This window comes from Muscardinus avellanarius (genome assembly GCF_963383645.1).
Source record: "Muscardinus avellanarius genome assembly, chromosome: 5".
NCBI classification, from domain to species: Eukaryota; Metazoa; Chordata; class Mammalia; order Rodentia; family Gliridae; genus Muscardinus; species Muscardinus avellanarius.
Genome location: NC_137790.1, coordinates 4,409,410 through 4,434,448, shown reverse-complemented (window position 1 = coordinate 4,434,448; position 25,039 = coordinate 4,409,410). Strand labels below are relative to the sequence as shown.

The window sequence follows — 25,039 nt, the reverse complement described above, 5'->3', positions numbered from 1 at the left end:
AGCTCTGTCTAGCAGGGCCGGGCATGGGGAGGACATCCTGATGATCCTCACACACATGCCTAAAGAATCTTCCTGAAGGATCTCCTGGGTGTGTGCGGATTGCTCTGGGGCCGGCCATTTTCCTTGGCTAAAGGCTGATGTTCTGTGGGGATGTCGGGGAGTTTGTGCCAGGGGTCACCAGTGGCTGAATTACGTTGCCCTACTTTTCCTACCTGGATGGCTAATACTGTCCACGTGCTCATTCCTTCCTGGAAATGGTTCAGAGACCCATGGTCACCGGCTTCCTAGAGATGATCCAGAGAGGCTCCTGTCCAGCCCCTTCCCAGAGGGGCTGCAGAGAGACCCTGCCCGGCACAGGCCATGCTTGGGTTGGCCATTCTGCGCGTGAAGTGTGGACAGAATTCCTGTCCTGCAGAGACAGAATGTCACAGGACGGAACATGTTCACACCGGCCATGTGTCCGGTGCGGCGCCGCCCTCCTGCCTGTGTGTGTGCTGTCGCCTCCGTCTCCTGCTCATTTCCCGTCTATCCTGTGGGCACAGGGTGAGATTCATCCCGCTGGACTAGAGCTTATCCCTAGAGAAGTCCGTGCTCCAAGGAAAGGTCTCCCTGTGAAGGCGATAGAATCCTCACGTCTAGAGCAAATCATCTACAATCTGTTGCGCTCTCAGATTTTGTGTACTGATGTTTGGGTCAGTTTCTCGCCACTGTGGCGAGAAATACCCCAAAACAATGTAGAAGCGGGTGTGGTTTATGGGGGCTCACGGTTTTAGTCCACGAGGCCAGCTCTGAGGCAGAAACTGCGGTGGTCACAGCTGCAGGGTACTTGGAGAAGGAATCAGACGCTCACATTATGGTGGCCAAAAGCAAAAAGAGAAAAAGAGAGGAGGGGGCTCACAGAGAGAGATGAATGAGTAGGTAAATAGCTAGATAGATAGACAGACAAAGAGACAGACAGACAGACAGACAGGTGAATAGACCCTCAGGCCACAACCCCAGGGTCCTGCCCCTACAAGCCGTGTCCCGCCTTTCTTATTACCACCCAGTAATCCATCAAATTATGGATCCATCGGTGGCTTTATGCGCCAATGAGATTACAGCCCTCACGTTCCCATCACTTCACATGTTTGCATTGCCAACACAGGAGCTCTTCCAGGAACATTCTAGACCCAAACCATCACAAATGGTCGGGTGCGCAGCGCAGGTTTGTCCGAGTGAATGGCCGCCTTTCCTTTACCTGGAAGAGGCCTCCTTCCCGCTTGGTCTGCACTCCGTGAACACCTCTCTGTTCCTGGCTCACAGTCGTTGATCCCACACCTCTTTATGGAGCATCCATCCTCCGCAAGGCTCTGAGGGTAGAGAGTCGGATCACACGTGGCCCGGCCGTCATGTGGGGTACCCGCTGCTGGGGCCATCATCTGGAGAAATTAGTGCCAGTGTGATAATGATGTACCAGGCCCTGGGGTACAGAATTCTTCCCGTGTCAGATTAGAGAAAGAGGTTCCTGGCACAGGGAAGGGAGGGCCATGGAAAACCAGGAGGGCGACATCATGGGGACCCAGTGCTGTTGGCAGCCCAGGTGAGTAAGTGTGTGTGTGTGGGGGGGGTCCCTGAGTTTGGAGCATCAAGGTACTGGTGCCTGTGGCTGGTCATAGACAGTGTTGCAGAAGCCCTGTCTCAGCAGGTCGTAGCCTCCAAGAAGGGAGGGGGGACTTGAAACACAATGTGTGCATGGTGCCTGCTAGGCTGTGAAAGGAAAGACAGCTGGAGGGACTGTGTTTTGAGTTTTGCTGCTTTTGAGAAGTCACTAAAGCTGGGCGTAGTGGTGCACACTTGTAATCCCAGCCTTCGGGAGGCTGAGACAGGAGGATCGCAGGTTTGCGGCCAGCCTCAGCTCCTTAGCGAGGCCCTTTGCAACTCAGTGAGACTCTGTTTCAAAAGAAAGAATAAAAAATAGGGGGTGTAGCTCAGAGGTAGAATGCCCCTGGGTTCCATCTCTAGTACCGAAGTCACCAAAACTTAGCCTGCTGGATTCCTGTAGCAGGGAATCCTCCCTGGATTTGGGTCAAAGCTTCCAGAGGCAGGTGCTGGGGGCCATATCATTTCTTCCTCTGGACCGGATCCTCCACTCTGCACAGCCCGGGAGCCATCTCCAGCTCACAGCCGGGACCCACACCTGCCAGAAGGGGCCCTCTGAGCCCGCTGGGGCCGGGAGGGGTTGGAGTATGTCAAAGCCAACGGGAATGGAGGAGGCAGGATGGAATGGAAGTTCTGCAGGCTGTGGAGGGACAGATGCAGTAACAGGAGAGACTCAGGTGCTCCTGGGGCCTTTCCACCCGGCCATGGCCTTGCTGTTCTTCTTGCTTATAGAGCAGGCATACCATAGTATCTTCCCAATGCACTTCTGACCCATTTTAGGTTGTGCTTGAAAGTCCAAAAACATTCTCTAAATTTGAGACTGCATGTGCTTTCTGTGTCTCTAGGTGACCAAACAACATGGCATACAGCTTGGCGTGTGTGTGCCCGGGTGTGTACACATACAACGGTGTGAGTGTGGCGTTGAACCCAACGAGGCAGGGCATGATTCTGGATCCCTGGATCAGGGAGGCAGCAGATTCCGTGGCTGGGTTGTGAGGAGGGAGGCGTCTGGTGGAAACCCACACGCACCGAGCGCGTTTGAGCCTCCGGCAGTTTCAGAGTGCATTCCATGCTGCTTACAGAGCAAGCAGTGTTAACCTTTGTCTCAGCAGAGACTATTTGCACAAGGTGAGCAATGGTCGTAGGGAGAATCCAGCATGTGACCTGTCTGTTTCCAGCTCCTCTAGCAGAGAGTGGGAGCGGTGTGTTTCTGCCACCCTGCCAGAGCACACCTTGAGGGTTTCCCGCACCCTGGACACCCAGACCTTTCCTAGCTCCAAGGCTACCTTGTTGATTTAGGAAAACTCACAGATTCTATATTCTAGGAGTAACTGACATAAGAGACCAGCTTGCAGAGCTGTGACTCTGAACCAAATTGTCTCAAAAGCTGATTTCTTCTGAAATCTCTGGAAGATGTACATGTCTGAATGCCGGGGCCATGAGGAGAGATGGTGTAAAATATCTCAAGCTTCACTCTGGTCTGGCTTCCTCTGCACTCCTGTTTCCTGAATCTTCAAAGGAGCAGCAGGGCAGAGGGGCAGAATGAAGGATGGAAAGTCAGGCTCAGGGGACGGGGTGGAAGCCAGGTGGAATTCCAGACCCAGAAAAGAAGGGTGCAGCCTCAGCAGAGCAGGCTTCCAGGCACGGGGGCTATTGTGTGGAGGACAATGGTCCCCTTACTGCTCTGACCAGGCCGCCCTGTGCAGGAGCAGCCAGTGTGCAGGGGGAGCGTCGGGCAGCCGGCCACACTGGCACTGCACACGCATCCTGCCAGCTGTTGGGTGCGTGGTTGCCAGGGAGACCCAGGAGACGCTTGCAAAATGGCATGCTTCCGAGGCCGACACTGGGCGTGGGGAGGACAGCTGCTCCCGTTCAAGACTCTGAGCTTTTATTATCCATGACTTTTAATGGCCAAGAGAAAAATATCTCGTGGTTGTGCAACAAGTTCATGTGTTAGCACGGTTGATGTCTCCTGCCTCCCAGAGATGTCCTCCTCTTTCAAAGGTCTAGAACTCGCTGATTAGTGGCAGAAGGAATCCTGAACGGTTTGGGGGTTTGTTTTGACCTCTGGATCCCTCAGCTCTCGATCAGTCAGTCATCTGGCCTCAAGGAAACATTTATATCCAGGACCTGAGCATGGCAGTAAGATTGTGGGTCCAGGTGAGCAATGTATATCTGCCCACATTGGCGGGGTCTGCTGATCAGGCAGGGGCCCCAGTGCTGGGCAGGTGGACAGTGGGTGGGGCCCCAGCTTCGCCACTTCCACAACACAGTGGCCATCTGTGTCTTTATGTGGACATTCCCCCTAAGCTGGCTGCTAAGAGGCATCTTGAAAGCCGGGTCTGCAGGCAGTGAGGAGGCTCAGCAATGGCCCACCTGGATGGGAGACACACTGATGAGCCGACAGGTGTCCACAGCGCGTCATGGCATCTGTCACCAGAAGAGAGCGGGAAATCTAGAAGAATATTTCCATATCCGGCCCCTGACAGAGCCGGGAGACTGAGACCAAGAAGGTCCCGCCCCTAAAGCCTAGCCCCCAGCTCAGCCCCACCCACATCTTGATTCCAAAACCAGGAAAGAATAAATGTGTACCGTTTTATGCACCCAACCCTTCCCATTCAGATTAACAGATTATAGCAGCCCAAAGAGACCAATGAAAACATGAGCCCCACTGTCTGTGGGTTGACAAAGCTGTGGAACTTGGTGGCCAAGGAGAGAATTCTTCCGTATCCAAGAAGAAGAAAGTCATTTTTAATGAGAAAAAATCAGATGGGCCTCAGATTTCTTCCCTGAGTACTTGGAGTTGGAAAACTGCAGAAATAGCTGTAAAGTGCTGGGGGCAGGGGAGTTTTACTCAAATGTAAGAAACCCAAGCAAATCGTTCTTCAAGTGGGAAGCCTTAGCGAGGCATCTCAAAGAATAGGGACTCAGAGAAGATGGCGCCCACTTTGGTTGAGGTGGGGACACTAGACACCCAGCTGAAGCGCATGTTAAAGAGACAGGAAGAAGCCGTGGGCTGGGACTGGTAGGAGGTGCAGGAGGTGGTGAACCTGTTTCCTTAGAGGATGACTGCACAACTATGGGAAATAAGATTATCATAAGTAAACCTTGGGCTGGGTGTGGTGGCATACACCTGTTATCCCAGTACTTGGGAGGCTGAGACCAGAGGATCAAAGGTTCATGGCCAGCCTCAGCAGCTTAGTGAGACCCTGTTTCAAAATAAATAAAATAGAGCTGGGAGTGTAGCTTGGAGTTACAGTGCCCCAGGATTCCATCCCTGGCACCAAAAAAAAGTAAACCTTGAGAATATATAAACAACAGCATTGTTGTTAAGTGGTTGGCGGAGCAGAGATTTATGGTGATGTAGGTATTTACCCCCTTCTTCTTGGGAGAAGACAGTAATGATAGACAAGGCTCTGATACAAGAAGACAGTAATGATACAGGCAGGGGGGTAAAAACTGAAATGTTGAAAGGCATTATGCAAATTGTAAAAAGATGTTGCCTACAAATAAAAATCATGTTATAAGCTAGCCTTTCTTCCCATCTCTCCCTGCCTTAGAACACCCCCTCTCCTCCCCAACACCATGAGTTTTTAGAAGTGTGCTAATTTTGTCACTTTTCAGAACAGGGAGCCCACAAATATGTTGGAAGTTGCCAAATCAAGAGAGGAGGTTAAAGGGTGTCATGTAAAGTTATAACAAAGACAACAGAAGTATTTTTTTTAATGGATATAAAGCTCGCAGGCAACCAGGAGAATTCTTACAACTAGGAAATCCCATAGTAGAGGTCAAAAAATAAAGGAAGAAATGTTAAAACCGAAAATGAAACTTAAGAGATGACAGGGTTAGAAGGAATGTATGTGGTTGGCTATGAATGGGCTAAAATCACCTTGTAAAAAAATTAAAGTTAAGGTGATTAAAAAAAAAAAAAAGCCGTCACAGAGATCCTGACAGGCCTAGAGGTGAACCTCTGGAAATCTAATGTTTAATATTGTTAAGCAAGAAAAGGGAACCCAGGCTGCAGGAAGATCTTCTTGAGCCACACTGATGTACAGACCAGTATCCCTCACCTATGTTGACCTCTTATCAACTACTTAATACTTATGACCGTCTCTCAGCATCAACCAGTTTCTCTCCCATGAAATCTAAGGAGTCAGCCCTCAGCTATGGGTTTTGCATCCAAGGACCAAACAACTGTGTGTTGGAAATGTTAAAAATGGCATTTGTTTGAACATGTACCTACTTTTTCTTGTCCTCATTCTCTAAACAATGTGGTATGACAACTATTTGTATAATATTTACATTGTATTAGGTATTGTAAGTACAGATCCCTGAAGATCTGGAGGGAGGTACGTGGATGTTATATGCCAACACTCTGCCACTTTATATATCGTGCTTGAGTATCCTTGGATTCGGTATGTGCATGGGGACCCAACCCTCGAGATACCAAGGGATAACTACCAATGCAGGTTTATTTGGTGCTTCTTTGCACATTTATGAGAAATTCAGATCCAATCCATTCCAAGTGTATTTTGGGAATTTGGGACTATTGAACATCAATTTTTTGGATGGAGAACTAGATTTTAAATTTCTATCTGAAGTCAGTCCAAACATCTCCATAAGAGAACAAAGTCATAGGAGATTTCCAGAGGCTGTGTGTTGGTAAATGGAATTTAAGGGTGGAGAATTTATTTACTAAAGCTCTAAGTTGCATGAGCTTTACCATGCTGTCTCAGTCAACATTCTCACTGCTAGTAATCCAAAACAACTGACCACACAGCTTAGAAAAAGGAAGATGTATTTGCTCTCAGTTTTTTGGAGATTTTGAGGTTCAGTTCTTTGAGTCTGGGTCTGCAGAGCTCGGGGAATAATGGCAGGAAGCAGAGAGAGGGGTAGAGAACAAGGGCTCTGCTCTCACATCACAGAGGACTTGAACAATAGAGCCAGCAAGCAAGGGGATCAAAGACAGTCGCACATTTCCCCAAGGCCACACCCCAGGGACCCAACTTCTCCAGTCAACCCCACAGCCTAGGTTCCCACCCAGTGCATCAATTACAGTGAATTTGTCATGAGATTCCAGTCCTCATGACTTGATTGCATCAGCTCTGAACGTTAACCCATGAGCTCTTCAGGGGACCTTCTACAACTAACCAGAACACATGCTGTCGCTATTGCTTACGATTTGCCGCGAGTCTCAGTCCCCGAATCTGTCTCTGCCATTCCTACACCGTTTTGATGAACCTGCTCTTTGGCAGTGGAAATTTGGTGGGGATAAAATTCTCCAGAGTCCCAAAGTAGATCTTGGTTTGACACAGGCAGGCGTTGGACTGCGGCCCCAGCAGACATTCCGCAGTGTGCTCCTTGCTCTCTGCTGGGTCCTCAGCCACCTGGGGAAAGCCAGGGCTGTTATATACAGTGGCCTAGGGCAGCAGGAAGCCAACTGGGCATGTGCCAACAGGCTGAGCACCGTCTCTGTAGGTCCCATTCATACTGGGTGCCCACAGACTGTTTCTCTTGCTCATTTTCTCTCTTCCCCCCAAGTCCCTATCACCTTTGCACTCAAGAGAGTTAGTAAGTCTAACTTTGCCTTTGACAATAATTTAGTTGTTTACTTAGCGAATATTTGAGAGCCTACTAAGTTCCAGACTCTCTTCTGTGACCTGAGAACAGAATAGGACAAACTGACCAAAGTTCCTGCTGTGGAGAGAAGCTTGGGGTGGTAGAACGTGGCTGAGTCGGTTAAGAGTGTGCATTTGGTGTCTGCCTGGCTGGGTTCCCACCTCAGCTCTGCCATTTATGCTCATAAAACTGTGCAGGTGAGCCTCTCTGCAGCTCCGTCTCCCCATCTGTGAAATGGGAGTGATAACATTTTCCTTGAGAACCTCTGTGGGGTTTAGAGGAATTCATACAATGTGCCTGGCCCAGTGTCAGCACTGTGAGGCATCTGCGCTGCTGTGAGCTGCAGGTGAGCGTTACAGGAGCGAGGGGAGGATGGAGCCAGCAGGGGCTGGGAGTGGCAGCTCAGAAGGTGGTCAGGGAGTGTCGAGAGATGTTCAGGAACCGCCTGACACTCAACATGTCTGGGACAGTGTGAGATTAGGGGTACAGGTGACCGGCATGGTGGCCACTGCAAGGACTTTGGTGCTCAGAGAGATGAGATTATGAGAAGCCAAAGGATAGACACTGCTGGTAGGGAGCTGACTGAGGCAGAAGCCCAGTTAGAGAAGATGGGAAGGGCAGTGGCGCTGACCACCACGGTCCCCACAGAGGTGGTGAGAAGTGGGCAGGTGCTGGGTAGAACCGGAAGCAGCACTGCCCCGGCTTCCTGACAGGCGGGATGTAGGCAGGACAGAAGGAGGCACTGAAGGTGGCCCCTGGCCATCAGGTCTGAGTGGACGTGAAGAGCGAGGTCTGACCATCAGGTCTGAGTGGACGTGAAGAGCGAGGTCTAGTGAGATGGCAAAGTCCTCGGGCAGGGCAGACATCGGGCAGCTGGGAGCAGCTGTCTCTGGCAGATTGAGACGGTGTGTTTGTTTCCTGGAATGCTGTAATAAAGTGCCATGAACTGGGTGAATTATCACAACGGAAGTTTATCCTCTCCCAGGTCTACAGGTGGAGGTCTGAGACCAAGGCGCCCATAGGACCACACCCTCTCTGAGGCCTGGGTGCACCTGTTCGCTCCTCCAGTCCTCAGTGCTGTGGGACTGTGTAGCTCTGCCCCCGCTCTCTGTCACATCTCCTGTGAGCTTCTATTTGGACATGGCTTTCCTCTCTCTGTAAGGAAACCAGGCATACTGGATTAGGATCCACCCTGTGAACCTCATCTTAACTCAATCACCTCTGTAAAGACCCTGTTTCCAAGTAATGTCCCATTCATGGAACAGGGCTTAGGATTTCAGTACAAGATGGCTCTGAGATATCCAGGTAGAGCTGCAGGGCAGGTACAGCCTGCGCTGGATGTGTCTTGGGGCCTTAGCAAGGCTGGGAAGAGTGGTACACCCCTGCAGACCCACTACTTGGGAGGCTGAGACGATCGCAGGTTTGAGGCCAGCCTCAGTTATTTAGTGAGACCCTCAGCAACTGTTTTATTTCAAAATAAAAAATAAACACAGCTGGGGTGTAGTTTAGGGGCAGAGCACCCCTGGGTTCAATCCCCAGTATCAAGGGAAAGACTTGAGGGCGTGAGTGTGGGGAGCAGCGGTGGCTCCAAGCTGAGCCCCAGGCTACGCCAGCCGCGGGGGAGATGATCCAGCAGGGGGGTCCATGACGTAGGAAGATCATTAGCCAAGTATGGTGTCCCAGAATCCACAGCGAGGGACGCCTTTCCAGGAGGAGGGAAGAGGACCTAAGTCGGAATCTGCTGCCGGGTCAGGGACAAGGACAGATAGCGCTGAACTCAGCGAGTTGAAGGCGCTGGCGAGGCAGACACACGGCTACCAACGGGAGGACACTAAATACAAGCCTGCCCACCTTGACCTCCTGGTCTGGAGCTTTGTAAATTTGTTTTTTTTTTTTAACATTTGGGGCTTTATCTGCCCATTCTGTGTTTATTTCCAAAGGCTGTATTGGTTCTCTATAGAGTTGACTACTGGGATAGATGCTGGGTATAAAAAGAATACCACAGCCGGGCGTGGTGGCGCACGCTTGTAATCCCTGTGCTCGGGAGGCGGAGACAGGAGGACCACGCAGGTTCGAAGCCAGCCGCGCTGGCTTAAGAGACCCTGTTTCCAAATTTTAAAAAATATAAAATAGGTCTGGGAGTGTAGCCCGGAGAAGGGTTCCATCCCCAATACAACCAAAAAAGAAAAAAAGATGAAGAAGACTAAGAAGAAGGAGAAGATGAAGGAGGAGGAGGAAGAGGAAGAGGAGGAGGAGAAGGAGTAGAAGAAGAAGAAGAAGAAGAAGAAGAAGAAGAAGAAGAAGAAGAGGAGGAGGAGGAGGAGGAGGAGGAGGAGGAGGAGGAGGAGGAGGAGGAGGAGGAAGACCACACACCTCCACCCACTGGGTACCACTGTTTATTGGGGAAGAGAGGAAAAAGAGTTAAAAGACAGTGGCTCGATGTCAATGGTTACTAGACCAAATTAAATCCACAGGGAGATTCCGTGCCACATCAACTTGAATGATTTAATAAACCAAAAACAAACAATTTTTTGTAAGAGATTTGCTGGGCAGTTTAATTTTTAAAAAAAATGAGTGAGCCGGGCGTGGTGGCGCACGCTTGTAATCCCCGCGCTTGGGAGGCTGAGACAGGAGGACCGCACGGGTTCAAAGCCAGCCTCAGCTACTTAGTGATGCTCCCTGTTTCCAAATAAAATATAAAATAGGTCTTGGAGTGTAGCCCGGAGGTAGAAAGCCTCTGGGTTCCAGCCCCAGTACCACACACACAAAAAAAGTGAAACTTCACCTTGGTTGTGACCCAGTAGTTTTCAATCCTAGGTACTTACCCAAAAGAAACAGAAACGTGTTCACAAAAAAGACTCACACGAAGGTCTGAGCAGCCTTATTTATAATAGCCTAAGAGTGGAAGCAGCCCAGACACCCACCGAGAGAAACAGAGACAAACTCTAGTGTGTCTAGGTGAAGGAATACTACACAGCAGTGAAAAGGACAGATACAAGCAGCAGCTCGTGCGGGTGTCAAAAACAGCTGAGCCAAAGTATTCAGATGAAAAGAGCCGACAACCCCCCTGTGACTCCCTTCACAGAATTTTCTAGGACCTGGGAAACCAATCCTGGCCATTTCTAGAGGGAGAAGGGAAGGAGGCACCAAGGGGGCCTTTGGGAGGTAACAGGAGTTCCTACGTCCTGCATCTTGAGTTGGGTGAATACCACGGCAAGACTCAGCAGCCCAACGTCTCAGAACTTGCAAGTTTATTGGACAGAAAGTGATTCTGCAGTAATACTTGAAGCAGTTGTTCCAGGCCCTCTGCGGGAGGTGAAGCACCAGTTTCCAGGAGGAGGAGCGGAGGCTCGGGAGGGGAGGCCACCTCGGATCCGGCTCCCCAAAAAAGATCTGGGGAAGATGAGCCAGCAAAAGCCCCCAGATGGCACAAGACTCTGCCTTTTAGCACTGCCCTGGATAGGAGGTCCGCGATTGGACAGAGGTGTTCCTAAGGCTCAGTATACCCAAGACTAAACTACCTCACCCTCCTGCTGGAGGCCAGCTTCTACACGGACCGTGTTCAGTTTTCAGTTTTTTACAACAGCTTTGCCCTTCCTAGTCAGTACAAGTTTTTGCCAACCTCTAAACTGTTCTTGGTGCTAAGTTTTTTTTTTTAATTATTCAGGAACATTCCCTTATGCAAATAACCTGATGCCTTTTTTTCTTTTTTTTTTTTCTTAAAAAATAAAAGCTACAGATTCTCGTCGACACGGGAAGCAGTAACTTTGCTGTGGCAGGCGCCCCACACCCCTACATAGACACCTACTTTGACTCGGAGAGGTGAGTGATGGCAACACGGCTGGATCCGGGACCCACGGGAATCAGCATGCCTCAGAACTGTGGGCCAGAGCAGCCACAGGCTGTGTGTGTGTGTGTGTGTGTGTGTGTGTGTGTGTGTGTGTGTGTGTGTGTATGCACATACACACTGCATATATGTATGCATTTATATGCACAGATACATATTACAGTCACCTCTGGATCTGTACATACGTGTGCACACATGTATTGTGTATATGTAGGTGCACAGGCATGCATACATTTCCCTTCAGGGGCATCCATGGCAAGCTGCTCCTGAGGCAGCCTTGATGCCTTCACACGGATTCACTATAAAACTTCAAGCGAAGCTCACTTTCGGTAGTGCCGCCGGAGTTGCAGGGACCTCTGATCCTTTGCTGTTTATGGTGGCCCCAAAGCAGAGGCTTGGGCGGGGCGTCCTGTCAGAATGTGAGTTCACTGTAGGCAGGGGGTAGGGCCTGCCCAAGCTGAAGAAATGCAGGCGTGGAAAACCACCTTTGCGTAGCCCTGTAGTTCAGGAGGGATTAAGGTGCAGGTCACGGGAACCATCACCGTGCAGATGTGTTCTGGGAGAGATCTGAGGCTCATTTGGAAAAGAGTAACAGTGGTGAACTCACAGTCCTCAGGCCTGAGATGGGGCTCCACACTCAGAGTTATGGGCTGGGATTGTGAAGAAAGTGTGGAGGCGGGCGTAGACACCTGCAATCCCAGTCCATGGGAGCCCGAGGCAGGAGAATCACAGGTTTGCAGCCTGCCTCAACAAATTAGTGAGGTCCTCACCAATTTAGTGAGACCCTGTTTCAGAGTTACAAAAAAATAGGGCTTTGGTATATAGCTCAGAGGTAGAATGCCCCTAGATTCAATCCTTAATAATACACACACACGTACACACGCACACATGGGTGTGGGGCCCATGCAGGTCTCTGAATGGAGCAGGATCTGCCCTGGGACTCCTGGCTTCAGTGGGGCTCTGGGTCAGGTGCAGGGAGGCCTTGGGCTGCCACCCGCTGGAGGAGCCCAGGATCTGGAGTGACCGCCTACCAGGCCCTTGAAGCTGTTCTCCTGGTGTACACATTTTGACTTCACATCATTCTGGGTTTTGTGAGGGGTTTGTTTGTTTGTTTGTTTGAAGTATTGGGGATTGAACCCAGGTCATTCTGACCCCAAACTACACCCATAGTCCTGTCTTTTTATTCTTTATTTTAAAACAGATTCTCACTAAGGTGCGGAAGGCCCCATTAAGCTGCTGAGGCTGCCCACAGACATATGGTCCTTCCATTTCAGCCTCCCAAGTACTGGAATTATAAGCGTGCACCACCACACCCGGCTTTCATTTTTTGGTTTGAAGCAGGGTCTTGCTAAGTTGCTGAGGCTGATCTCCAACCTGTGATCCTCCTGTCTCAGCCTCCCAAGTACTGGGATTACAAGCCTGAGCCACCATCCCCAGCTTCACATCTGTTTTTATAAAAGTGAAATTTAAAATCAACAGGCAAAGCGAATCCCCTGGTGTAGGGCAGTGTGCTTTCTGGGGTCATGAACTGTCTGTAGACCGACAACTACCACTCCAGAGTTCCCCACTGCCGACCCTTCTGTCTCCTGCTCTCTTTCCTTGCCCACGGTCTTGTGCCAGCTTCAGCTGGGGGGAAGGAAGAGGGAAATAAAAGTCACGGTGTTTCTGAAGACACCAGGCAGTTTCATAAAGCAAGATGCCGTGTGCCGTGGGAAAGAAGCTAGAGGAAATCCACCCATTTCTATCCTCCCCGCACTGAGCCTCAGCCTCCACTTTGACAGCACAGAGGACATGGTGTCCTGTGGGTAGAGCTGTAGCTGCTAGCCGCAGAGAGAAGGTGGCAGCCCGTGCTGTACGAGCCTCCTAGGGCTACAGAAGCATGTGGCTGCCCCTCCCGCCCGGGACGGAGAACTTTATGTTTAACTAACGCGTTGAAGAGACTTCAGCATCGTTATTCTAGGACAGAACGCCTGGCCAGTGCTCCCTCTGGAACCAGGAAGGTTCACATGCACCTAAAGGCAGTGTTTTGACCAAAGGCCCATGTGCAGAAGGTATTGCTGGGCGTGGTGGCGCAGGCTTGTAATCCTAGCATTCGGGAGGCTGAGACAGGAGGATCGTGGTTCACAGACAGCCTTAGCTACTTAGTGAGGCCCTTTGCAATTCAATGAGACTGTTTCAAAATAAAGAATAAAAAATAGGGCTAGAGGTATAGCTTGGAGGTAGGATGTCCCAGGGTTCCATCCCCAGTACCACAAAAAAAAAAAAAAAAGTAGGTGCTGTTTCTCTGTGCACAGGAGTTGACCTGTCGTGGTCCATGCTGCTCTTTGTCATTCAGACCCGGGCTCTGTCCAAGTCCCCTGCCCCAGGCAGCTCCAAAGCTCCCGTTGTCCACTCTGGACTGCCTCTTCATGGAACAGGGCATCGCTCATGCTGCCAGACGGTCAGGGAGCACGGGCCTGCCGCTTCTGGCTCCTAGGCCAGCAGTTCCTGACCCCAGCCCACACCCCCTCTTCCTAACAAGTGCTCCCTAAGAGTAAAACAAAATCAAACATCAAATGTAACTTTACCTTAAGTGGCATACATAGTCTGGGTGCCCTGATGTGCAACCTGGCTTGGTCCACATCCTCGCTGACTTTGGAGATTTGGGGCTCAGTCCACACAAGGCCTCGCTCTGAAGTTCAGAGCATGGTTGCAGGAAGTGGGGAGATTTCAGGTTTTCTCAAATTCTGAACTATTTGCGTGTACATAATGAGATATCTCAGGGATGGGACTCAAGTCCGGACACGACTTTCATTTCTGTTTCCCATACACTTTATACGGGGAGCCTGAAGGTCATGTCCTACAACATTCAGTGAGCTGGTGTTCTGACGTGGCCTGACACGCGCGGTCAGGAGTGGGATTTCCTACATACATCACATTACTGTTCCAAACATTTTAGATTTGGGAGCACTTTGGATTTTCAGGTGAGGGGTGTGTCATGACCAGATGTGATGTGTGTCCTGAAAAGCGCATGTATGGATAATGTTTGGCCAGTTACATCAACCAGGGTTGATATGCTTCTGAGGGTTGTGAACTCATCAGTAGCTAAGTCCTTCATCATGGCCGGTGGGGTGAGGCTGGAGGGCGGGCCCCAGCGGGTGTGGCCTGGGTTGTGCGTGTCTTTGAACCCCTGGCTCGCTTGTGGAAGCCGCAGAGACGGCAAGTGAGCCAGTGCTCTGCAGACACAACCCTTCCTGGGATTCATGTCAACCTTCTTTTCTCTTTTTCCCCTCTGCTTCTTTCGTGCCTCTCCTGGGCTTAGAGTCAACGCAGGTTTATGATTATGAAGATAAAGTAATTCCTCTCAGTGGACATTATGTAATATCAGCCGGGCTCCTGCTTTCGGCTCACTTTTGCATTGGCCCAACATTTACTTTCAACCATTGTATTTGGTGGGGGCTAAGAGAACATTCTCTTTCCGTCTGGATTTTGGACAAAAGAGATGTGGCTCCCTGTCCTGTGATGTTTCGGTATTTGCCTGGGCCTCTGATCTTAGTTATAATAAGGTTTCTGGTTGGTTTGTCAGCCTCTGATTCAAGTCCCCAGTCTTTGGATATTTTCAGGCCTAATGTTTCCCGAAGCACTGTACAGTAATTGGCAGCTTGGCTTGGGGCTCTTTGGCAAGATCTCTTTGATTTATGGAATGAGGTGTCCGGCTGCCGTGAGTCATTTGCCTAGCTCGCCTCCGTTGGAAGCTCTCTTTTCATGGTCAGGAATGCTCCCGTGAATTTCAGTATAACGGGGGAAAAGGGACCGTGTATTTTTAAGTGCACTTCCCTTTTAGCCAAGAAAATAGCCTCCAGCCAATGGGCTTGAGGAGAGGGCAGTATACATATCCCTTGACCCTCTACCAGTATCTATTCAGGAAATTAAGCATATATCTCCCTTAAAATTTTCTCTCCCCTGTTTTCCACCTGGAGTAAAGCTCACAGAGAAGTTATAGCCAGGAGCAAATGAATTTTCTGCCGCTGTCTCCTCTACCTGGAATTTGGGAATTAGAGAGCCGCCTGGTTACTTCTTTAGGGCGGTCAAGATGGATGCAGGTCAAAGACCTTTGTGTACGATGACGACAGAGCCGTAGCCTGATGATGGAGTGAATTTTTCAAGCTGGCCTGCGATTGTCCTGTCCAGGAGAGGGCTGGCTTTTTTGAAGCCCATACATATTCGCCCTTGTTGAGGATGTCACTGGCCCACCAGGCTGGACAGGCTTCCTGAGTTGGGTTCTGGTGGCATCTGGAGTTGTGGAAGAGTCAGAGGGATGTCTGGTCAACTGGGCCAGGCCACCAAGCTCACAGGCAGATCCCAGACCCCACAGCATGCTGGGGAGGGCTGGACAGAGTTCTTCAGGAGTCCCAGCATCCCCTGGGCGGGCTGGCTCTGGAGGACCAGAGTTGACCCATGGGCCTGTTCTTCCACCTTCTCCTTTTATGTTTGCTGAAGGCAGTGGTGTGTTACTTTTAAAATAACAGCATGTCTTGCAATGCTGCCGCTGCCCCTTCATTCCTGAACTCTCTTATCAAAGGAGGACATCCTCTTCCTGTGGTTCCAAGTGTTTTTATTGCTGCTAGTGGAATTTGTCCTGCTGCCCACAGTCCTAATAGAGCACTGTGTCTGAGCACCAGGACTGGTCTTTATGTATGAGAAGCCCACCCGCAGTGATCTGATCCTCCTCCTCCTCCTCCTCCTCTTCTTCTTCTCTTCTTCTTTTCTCTCTCTCTCCCTCCCTCCCTCTATTTAACATCCAAGGAAGTTGAGGGCCAGAGCATTCGACTGTCAAGAGGAAGAATGTTAGAAAATAAAGATGAAGAACTCTTGTTTAATTTAAAGTACTGGAGACTGTATGCTAATAACCCATAGTGCTGTGGCTGATTCCTCGGGGCTCCGCTATGAGGCTTAGTTAAAGGGAACCCAGAAAAGATGAGCTTGGAATTCCTTTTTCCTTGTGTTATGTCAGGCTGTGTTTTCCACAAGGGTGGCCACCGGCCGTATGGACTGATTAAGTTGAAGTTCATTAGTGTGGATAGAAGTCCAGCTCCTTGGTCCTGTCATATTTCAAGGGTCCAGTAGCCATGTGCTGCTACCATCTTGGATCGCGTTGGCCTAGAGGGTCACTCATCACAGTGGGTTCTGCCGGACAGCACTGGCCTGGAGCACAGGAGAACCTCGTCTTCTAGAAGCCTGTGCCCAGGGACATGAGAGACCCACCACTTTTCCCTGACTCCCTTAGCAAAGCCAAGCTGTGGGCGAGGGGTTGTCCCTTGTCATGAGGACAGCTGGACTTAGAGTGAGTCAGCTTGGGGTGCTCGTTAAGAGTGACTCTAAGAACATCTAGAAAAAAAATCCTTGAGTTTTCCAATAGTAGCTCCTAGATTAGAGAAGGTAGCAAGGTGATTAGATCATTATAATAATAGCAGTTATTTTTGTTACCTACCTGAAGTATCCAGAGCTGTGCTCTAAATATTTTACAGTATTAACTCTTAATGCAGTCAAGTTTAGGGCTTACGGTGTTCCTTTATCCACATGTTTTAGTTCAGGGAACTGAATCACAGGTTAAGTAAGCTGATCCCATGACATACAGCTACAAAGTGGTTGAACTTACTCCTGAACCCAAACAACACAACACTAACCTCCTCTCCTTTCTCTGCAAATGACACTGGACATTCTCTCTGTAAGGGCCAGCAACCTGGCAAGAAGCTAGAGAAGGCACGCTGGACGGATCCTCAGGCCAGTCCAGACGCTTCTACTAAGGATCCTTCAGGAGCCTGGAGGGACTAAAAATACAACACATGTCAAAGAAGCCAGAGGCTGTCCACCGTAACAATGCACTCCACCAGAAGTTGGCAAACTAGCCAGTGGGCTTCTATCTGTCCCGATGTCTGTCTTTGCAAATAAAGTTTTATTGAAACAGCCATTCATTTACTTCTATGTAGTATAAGGCTGCTTCTAAGCTAAAATTGAAGAACCCAGCAGTTGTAAGAGAGATAAGACTGTACTCAAAACCTAGAATATTTATTTTTTAGCTATTCATAGAAAAAGTGTGTCAGTTCCTGTCCCTAAACTTGCTGTCCAAGCATTTCAAGATTTTGGCAGTAGTGTTATTTATGAACTTGAGGAATGACCCCAAAGTGTCAAGAGGGAATAAATAATTCAGTCTTTTTCTTGGCCTTCGGCATAACAATGTGCATGCTCTCCTTCCAGGGAGCCAGGGGACATCCTCCAGTACCCATGACCGTGGTCTTTACCAGGGCGCTTCCCAGCGGGTCAGTCAGGGCTCCGTGTGTTGGGCTAGGTCTGCGCTTCCCAGCCGGTCAGTCAGGGCTCCGTGTGTTGGGCTAGGTCTGCGCTTGCTCCTCTGTCTGTGCCTGCTCATCCTCAGGAGGTGTGAAGACACACAATGTTCACCTGCTGTTACTTTAAGACCATAGTGGGAAGCTGGCCGTGGTGGCGCACTCTTATAATCCCAGGACTTAGGAAGCTGAGACAGGAGGATTGCAGGCTGCCAGTCAGCCTCACAGCCTCAGCTACGTAGTAAGGCCTTCTACAACTTACTGAGACCCTGTTTCAAAATTAAAAAATCAGGCTAGGGGTGTAGCTGGGAGGTGGAATGTCCCTGGGTTCAATTCTTAGGACCGATCTCTCTCTCTCTCTCTCTCTCTCTCTCTCTCTCTCTCTCTCTCTCTCTCTCTCTCTCTGTGTGTGTGTGTGTGTGTGTGTATGTGTATATATATCCATTAAAATGGCAAGCAAATATTAAAGTCAGCATTCTTCATAGTCAACACCCCTTTACAAAGTGAAAAATAAATTTGTCCGAGATTTTTGTGCCAGACATTTTTAAAAAAAAAACATTTGTTCCTGCTTATAAAAGTTACATATGCAAAACACATGGAAGAATTAACCACAGGAATGGCGTCTCTCTACCAGACCTCATCACCCAGAGGTATTTGACTGTGATAAAGAGTTTTAAAGGAGATTCTACCAAAAATTCTGTATAAATTAATCTCTCTCTCTCTCTCTCTCTCTCTCTCTCTCTCTCTCTCTCTCTTTCTTTCTCTCTCTGTGTGTGTGTGTGTGTGTGTGTGTGTGTGTGTGTGTGTGTTACTAGGAATTGAACCCAGGGGCATTCTACCTCTGAGATGTACCCGCATTCCTTGTTTGTTTGTTTGTTTGTTTGGAAATTGGGTCTTGTTAGATTTCTGAGAGTCTTGCTATCTTATTGAGGCTGTCCTCAAACCTGTGATCCTCCTGCCTCAGCCTTCCAAGTACTGGGATAACAAGCATGCGTCACCACACCTGGTGAAAATTTTTCTTTTAACTTAATTTTCTCCTCTATTACTTAAGATTCCTTAGTTTTAAAAAGTGTTGCTTCATAAAATCTATCATGCAGATATACCTTAATGCACTGAACTGTTTCTTTTCCTGGACATTTGGTCTGTTTTCCCTTGTGTGCTATTATAAATAAAACATAGCGGCCGTCATCTTTGTTCCTGTACCTCCGTCTGTTTCCTGGGTGTGTCCTCAGAATCAGATTTCCCAAAAGTGTGATTACTAAGTAAAAGAGAGTTGACATTTTTAAAGCTTATGAGATATATTTTTTTTTTTTTTTTTTTTTGGTGGTACTGGGGTTCCCGGAAGCCCTTCTACCTACGGGCTACACTCCCAGACCTATTTTTACATTTTTTTATTTGGAAACAGGGTCTCCTAAGCCAGCGCGCGCGGCTGGCTTCGAACCTGCGCGATCCTCCTGTCTCTGCCTCCCAAGCGCGGGGATTACAAGCGTGCGCCACCACGCCCGGCATGAGATATATTTTTTAAAAAAACCCACATAACTAGGGAACCACATTATCTCTCTACCTTCTTTCTACCAGCATCTCACTTACCTTCTCTGATCCCAAAAGAGGCGGCACTGTTTCTTGTATGCTCAGCACAAAAGCTTAGTGATGATGTTGCACAGATTCACTGCTAAAAGAGCTGAATGAGCCGGGCAGGGAGGCTCACCCCCGTCATCCCTGTACTTGGGAGGCTGAGACAGGAGGATTTCTTCCTTAGCAGAGCCAGCCTCAGCAATTTAGCAAGGCTCTCAGCAATTTATTGAGACCCTATCTCCAAATAAAAAATGAAAAGGGCTAGGGAAATAGCTCAGAGGTAAAATGTTCCTGGGCTTAATCCCCAGCAAAACACAAACACACACACACACACACACACACACACACACACACACACACACACAAATGGAATGAAACTATGGAGAGACGGAATCCTTTAGAAGTATTGACTTGGTGTTTTTTTGTTTTGTTTTGTTTTTGCAGTACTGGAGATGGAACCCAGGGGCGTTCTACCTCTGAGCTACAGCCACAGCCTATTTTATATTCTTTATTTTGAAACAGGGTCTCACTGAGTTGCAAAGGGCTTACTAAGTAGCTGAGGCTGTCCTCGAACCGTGATCCTCCTGTCTTAGCCTCCCAAATGCTGGGACTACAGCCCTGCACCATTGCGCCTGGCTGATTTGGTGATTTTGATGCTTATCTTGGGGATTCGTTCCTCTGGTGGTTTGAATGCCCAGGTATCTACTTGGATATGATCTTTGGGCTTCTTTGTCTAGCCCAACAGGGTTTTCAAACTCCCACAGGTATAAGAATGACCTTGCAGGGCTATGACATCTGCGTCTTCTCTCCAGGATGTCCCCTCCCAGAGAGCTGCCCGAACCATGATCTTCCCTCGGTCTCATAAACGCGGCCTCAGCGCAGACTCAGTGCTGTCCCTCACCCCGGCCTCATTCCCTGGGGCTCTCCCTCTTCCCATGCCCACAGCCCTGTGCCCTCACCCCCTCCCCGGCCCTCCTCGCTAGAGCAAGCTGGAGAGGGTGGGGTCTCCGTGTGATCATCTCCGGCCTGCCTGCCCAGCTCCGTGTCTTCTGTGTCAGTAGCTCTGGTGCTCGGGGTCACGCATGTGCCAGATTCAAGGTCACGCCAAGGTGATTTCTGTCACTTGCTGGCTTCATCGTTCACATTTTGATGAGTGTGGTCCTCACTGGGGGAGCCCTGAGAAGGACCTTTGACATCAGGGGCGCCAGCTCTGAGCTGAAGGACTGGGCTTTGGTGGGGGGTCTTGGTCTCTGCCCCGAGGGTCATGTGTATAAAGCTGGGCCCCTGGGAACAAGCAGCGGGATGAGCTGGCAGAGTCTCTGCGGATCCCGTGTCCTGGAAGGCCAGACGGCCGGAGCTGGCTGTGCCCACAAAGGCTGGAGTGGTTTAAGAAAACTTCTGCTTCGTGGGGTTTGACGGCATCAGGAAGAATTAAACTCAAGGGGTCCATGTGAACCCCAGAATCCCCTTCCATACTGTGTGAAGGCATCACCAACCACGGTTACTGATGAAGTCTGGGGAAACTGTCACCTTGTTCGTATTGACACTGCGTAGTAGTAGTAGTAGTAGTAGTAGTCGTGGTAATATTGTTTTTGGGGACTGAACCCAGGAGTATTCAACCTTCAAGCTACACCCCCAGCCCTTCATTTTTTTTCTTTTTGTGTTTGTATTTGTTTTCTTTTCTTTCTTTCTTTTTTTCTTTCTTTCTTTCTTTTTTTCTTTGTTTTTGTTTTTTTGGTGGTACTGGGGTTCCTGGAAACCCTTCTACCTCTGGGCTACACTCCCAGACCTATTTTATATTTTTTATTTGGAAACAGTGCAATCTTCCTGTCTCCGCCTCCCAAGCTTGGGCATTACAAGCGTGCACCACCAGGCCCAGCTTGTATTTTTTATTTTGAAATAGGCTCTTGCTAAGTTGCTTAGGCTGAACTCCAACCTACAATCCTCCCAACTCAGCCTCCCCAGGACTGGGATTCCATGGTGTGACCCATGCCTGCTTGACACTGCTGTTGGTGTAGTGAACCACTGGCAGGTATGGTGGTGCATACCTCTAATCCCAGTATTTGGGAGGCAGAGACAGGAGGACAGAAGGTTCAAGGTCAGCCTCAGCAACTTAGGGCTGAGGCTGTAGCTGGACAGTAGAATGCCTCAGGGTTCAATCCCCAGTGTAAGTAAGCATATGAGCCTCTCCCTTCCAGTGGGCTCTGTCAGACACCTACTGTCTTTTCTGTAGTCATCGCCCTCTCCCCTTCCCGCACCAGAGCAGGTGGATGGTGGACAGAGTCTGATGGCCGTTTCTCTCCTGCAGGTCCAGCACGTACCGCCCCAAGGGCTTCGACGTCACCGTGAAGTACACCCAAGGGAGCTGGACGGGCCTCGTGGGGGAGGACATCGTCACCATCCCCAAAGGCTTCAACGACTCCTTTCTTGTCAACATCGCCACTATTTTTGAGTCTGACAATTTCTTTTTACCTGGGATTAAATGGAATGGAATACTTGGACTCGCTTATGCCACCCTGGCCAAGGTAAGGCACATCCATAGATCTAAGCAAAAGAAATGATGAAAGCCGGACGTGGTGGTACACACCTGTAATCCCAGCACTGGGGAGGCTGAGACAGGAGGATCACGGGCTCATGGCTAGCCTCAGCAATTCAGCGAAGCCCTACTCAACCTAGTGAGAGCCTGTTTCAAAATAAAAAATAAAATAGGGCTGAGGGTGTAGCTCAGAGGTAAAATTCCCCATGGGTTCAATCCCTCGTACCACACACACACACACACACACACACACACACACACACACACACATATATGTATGTATGTATGTGTGTATATATATATATACACATATATATATGTATGCATATATAAATAAAACCAGTTATTAACAAGACTGAGACATAAAGCCATCCTTGGAGAGAGCCAGTAGGAATCACATGGTAGAAACAGAATGGTGTTCACACACATTTCTTTTTTATTTTTCTTTTCTTATTTTTTTTTTTTTTTTTTTTGCACTAGGAAATTTTCGTTTTCAAATCTTGAAACAGGCTCTTGCTAGGTTGATGAGAGTCTCCCTACTTGCTGAGGCTGTCCTCAAACCTGGGATCCTCCTATGTCAGCCTCCCAAGTACTTGGAATTACACATGTGTGCCATCATACCTGGCCCATCCACACACATTTCTAAGCATTTAAAAAATTTATGGCAAACAGCCCAATTCTTTGAACTTTCCTATAAGATACACTATAAGCGTGAACATTTTTTGGTTTTGGTTTTGTTTATTTTGCTTCCGTGACCCCAAAATGTTAGCAGAATCTGAATCTCCTTGATTCTAGGGTTCGCTCAGGAGTTTTTAGTGGGATAGGCCGAAAGGAAAATGCACATGTATTAAGTTGACGCGTACACATGAAGATGTGGCTGCAGGCGGCAGGCACGGTGACGTCAGCGGGGAGAGCGGCCTCCTGCCCTGTCACCCCCACCCAGACCTCCAAGAAGCCACCTGGGCCTGGAGTGCGGCAAGGTGCCCTGGGGCTGCGGCCGCTCAGCAGGGAGGAGCCGGGGACACGTGTGGCACAGGGCAGGATTGGATGTCCTCCTCTAAGCATTTGAACTTGGGGCCAACCCAGAGGAAATGACAGTGTGCCGAAGCGGGAGGCAGGCAGGGAATTTCCACCCAGAGACTTGAAGAGCAGGTGGGATCGGAGGCCGGAGGTGAGGGTCCCGAGGCCCCGCAGCCAGGCAGGTTCGCACACCCTTGAGAGGAGCAGAAGGGGTCCCCGGGTGCCTCGCCCTGGCTTCAGCTTCGGCTTCGGCTTCGAGCCAGAGCACGGCGAGGGAGGAGGAAGTGTAAGTACAGGAGCAACAGGCCCCACTGGCCCATGACGACCTTTAAAAAGGAAGGGGGATTTTCCTGCACTATAGGAACCTTTGTTCCAGTTGAAGGTTGTTATCAAGTGGTTCAGGGTGGGAGTAGGCAGGTGGAGCTCCCCAAATCCTGGCTTCCCAAGCAGAAAGACTAAGCAGTTCTGGGTGCCTCGCAGGGCCGGCTGCCAAGTCACTCGGCGCTCCTGTTGCCCCGTGAGGCCTGCTCTCGCACCCCAGAGCCCCAGTGCACGTTGCTCTGTCTACAGGGCCAGGGCGGCCCGGGGCCTCTTTGTCCTCAGTACTGTGGGCGAACTTAATGGGGTTGCGGACTCTTAGAACTTACATTCCTGAATCCATCTTCACTGATGCTGTGACCTTGGGCAGAACATTTCACCTTTACGTGACTGTTTGGAAATGAAGGATATGAGCATGATTGACTTTACGTTAATTATTCTGAAGTTGAGGGAGTAAACCTAAATTATCTGGAATTAATTATGTGCAAAACTTTGGTGATAACAAACTACTTTGGAGTTTTGAGTTTTATCACATCCATCAAATTCCGAGATGAGTAACAAATGGCTTCGTGACCCTGGGCTGGGGGAGCAGTAACGGGATTAGAAGAGGTGAACTGTTTCAGAAAGACCAGAACGGCAGTCTTTCTGAAACAGGGTGGTCAAGCACTGAGCCGCAGTCCCAGCCTGTGGTGTTTGCTGATTGGTCCCAGGTGCTCCCCGGAGTAAAGCTGTGTGTCACACCCACCCGGGGGCTCCTTTCACTGCAGGTGTTGGGTCCCGCTGCGCACCTGCTGGATCGGGTTCCTTGGGCTTGGTTTTAAAATACCTTGGAGCAGCTGATTGTGGTGGCTCACGCTTGTCATCCCAGCATTTGGGAGGCTGGGAGAGGAGGATCGCAGTTTGCAGACAGCCTCAGCTACTTAGGCCCTTCGCAACTCAGTGAGACCCTGTTTCAAAATAAAGAAGAAAAAGATAGAGCTGGGGGTATAACTTGGAGGTAGAATGCTCCTGGGTTCTATACCCAGTACCAAAAAAAAAAAAAAAAAAATCCCTTGGGGATCCTGGGGCACCCAGTCAGTGAGGAATGACTGGGCAGAATAATAGCAGGTCCTGGAGCAGATGCCAGGCACTTGAGGCACCTTGACCCATGTATATCCCAGAACAAGGCTAACAGGTGATTACTGCCCCCCTTCACAGATAAGTAAGCAAAGGGCCGGTCACGGGCATAGCTAGGAGGAGCCAGCCTTCGGTGTTTATGCACCCTTGCTGGCTCTTGGGAAGGCAGACCAGAATGAGTCCCCAGCGATCCCACAAGACTCTGTTTCACCAGCTGACCCAGCTGCAAAGTGTGTGGATATGTGGGATTCTACAGACACTAGAAGGGATAGAGCAGGCAGCCTGGTGCAGATGGAAAGATGTGTAGCTAGCTGATAAAGGGGCTGTACCCTTGCTCCTCCCAGAATGAGTTTCAGTCTTCATTTCGTAAGTGAGCCTTCCTTAGGAAGGACCACAGGCATCAGAGGACCCCAGCAGCGTCTGTCTCTGCTACTACAGTTCATTGCTGTGCTTGCATAAAAAGTAAAATAGCTCTAGAGGTCTAGCCCAAAAGTGGAATGCCCCTGGATTTAATTTTTAATCCCCAGAAACACACACACATGCACGTGCGCACGCACACATACACACACACGCACACGCGCGCGCGCACACACACACACACACACTGTAATGGCTAACACTGGAGTCTCCCAGTTGTCAAAACCTAAGTCAAGTGTATCATGAAGGTCTTCCATGACTTCCTGCTCCTCCCGGCCCACCCCTGCCTGACACAGTTGTGTAGATCACCTCTCCCCGCTCTGACACCTTCTGCAGAAACCAAGGCATCCTCTGCCCCAATAGCTCTGTGCAAATCGGCTTGGCTTCACTCGACTGTGGGGAATAGCCAGGCTTTTTAACTCCAGGAGTTCAGGCTTCCTCTCCCGACACTTTCCTGGGGCCACTGGCCAACCACAGAGCCAGTGTGCTGCCCAGGGCTGGGGTGGGGCATTCACTGTGCTCGAGCCCAGCACTGGTCCTTTACATGATGTATGGTGTCAGCCAAGAGAAGTGGGGTAAAGACTCCGCAGCAGTGGGAGATCCTAGAGAAACTGTTTTCTCACGGCA

At 49.7% G+C, this 25,039-nt stretch overlaps 1 protein-coding gene across 2 annotated transcripts in view; it reads left to right on the top strand.

The window, feature by feature from the left end:
* BACE2 (beta-secretase 2) overlaps window positions 1-25,039 on the top strand; it is a gene marked incomplete at both ends in the record, with an annotated part of 93,054 nt that overhangs the window by 33,397 nt on the left and 34,618 nt on the right. For both annotated transcript variants that reach the window (XM_080696197.1, XM_080696196.1), the window contains 2 exons: window positions 10,991-11,079; window positions 21,314-21,530. In XM_080696197.1, coding sequence (XP_080552323.1) covers window positions 10,991-11,079; window positions 21,314-21,530 — 306 coding nt within the window. The remainder of the gene's footprint in view (window positions 1-10,990; window positions 11,080-21,313; window positions 21,531-25,039) is intronic.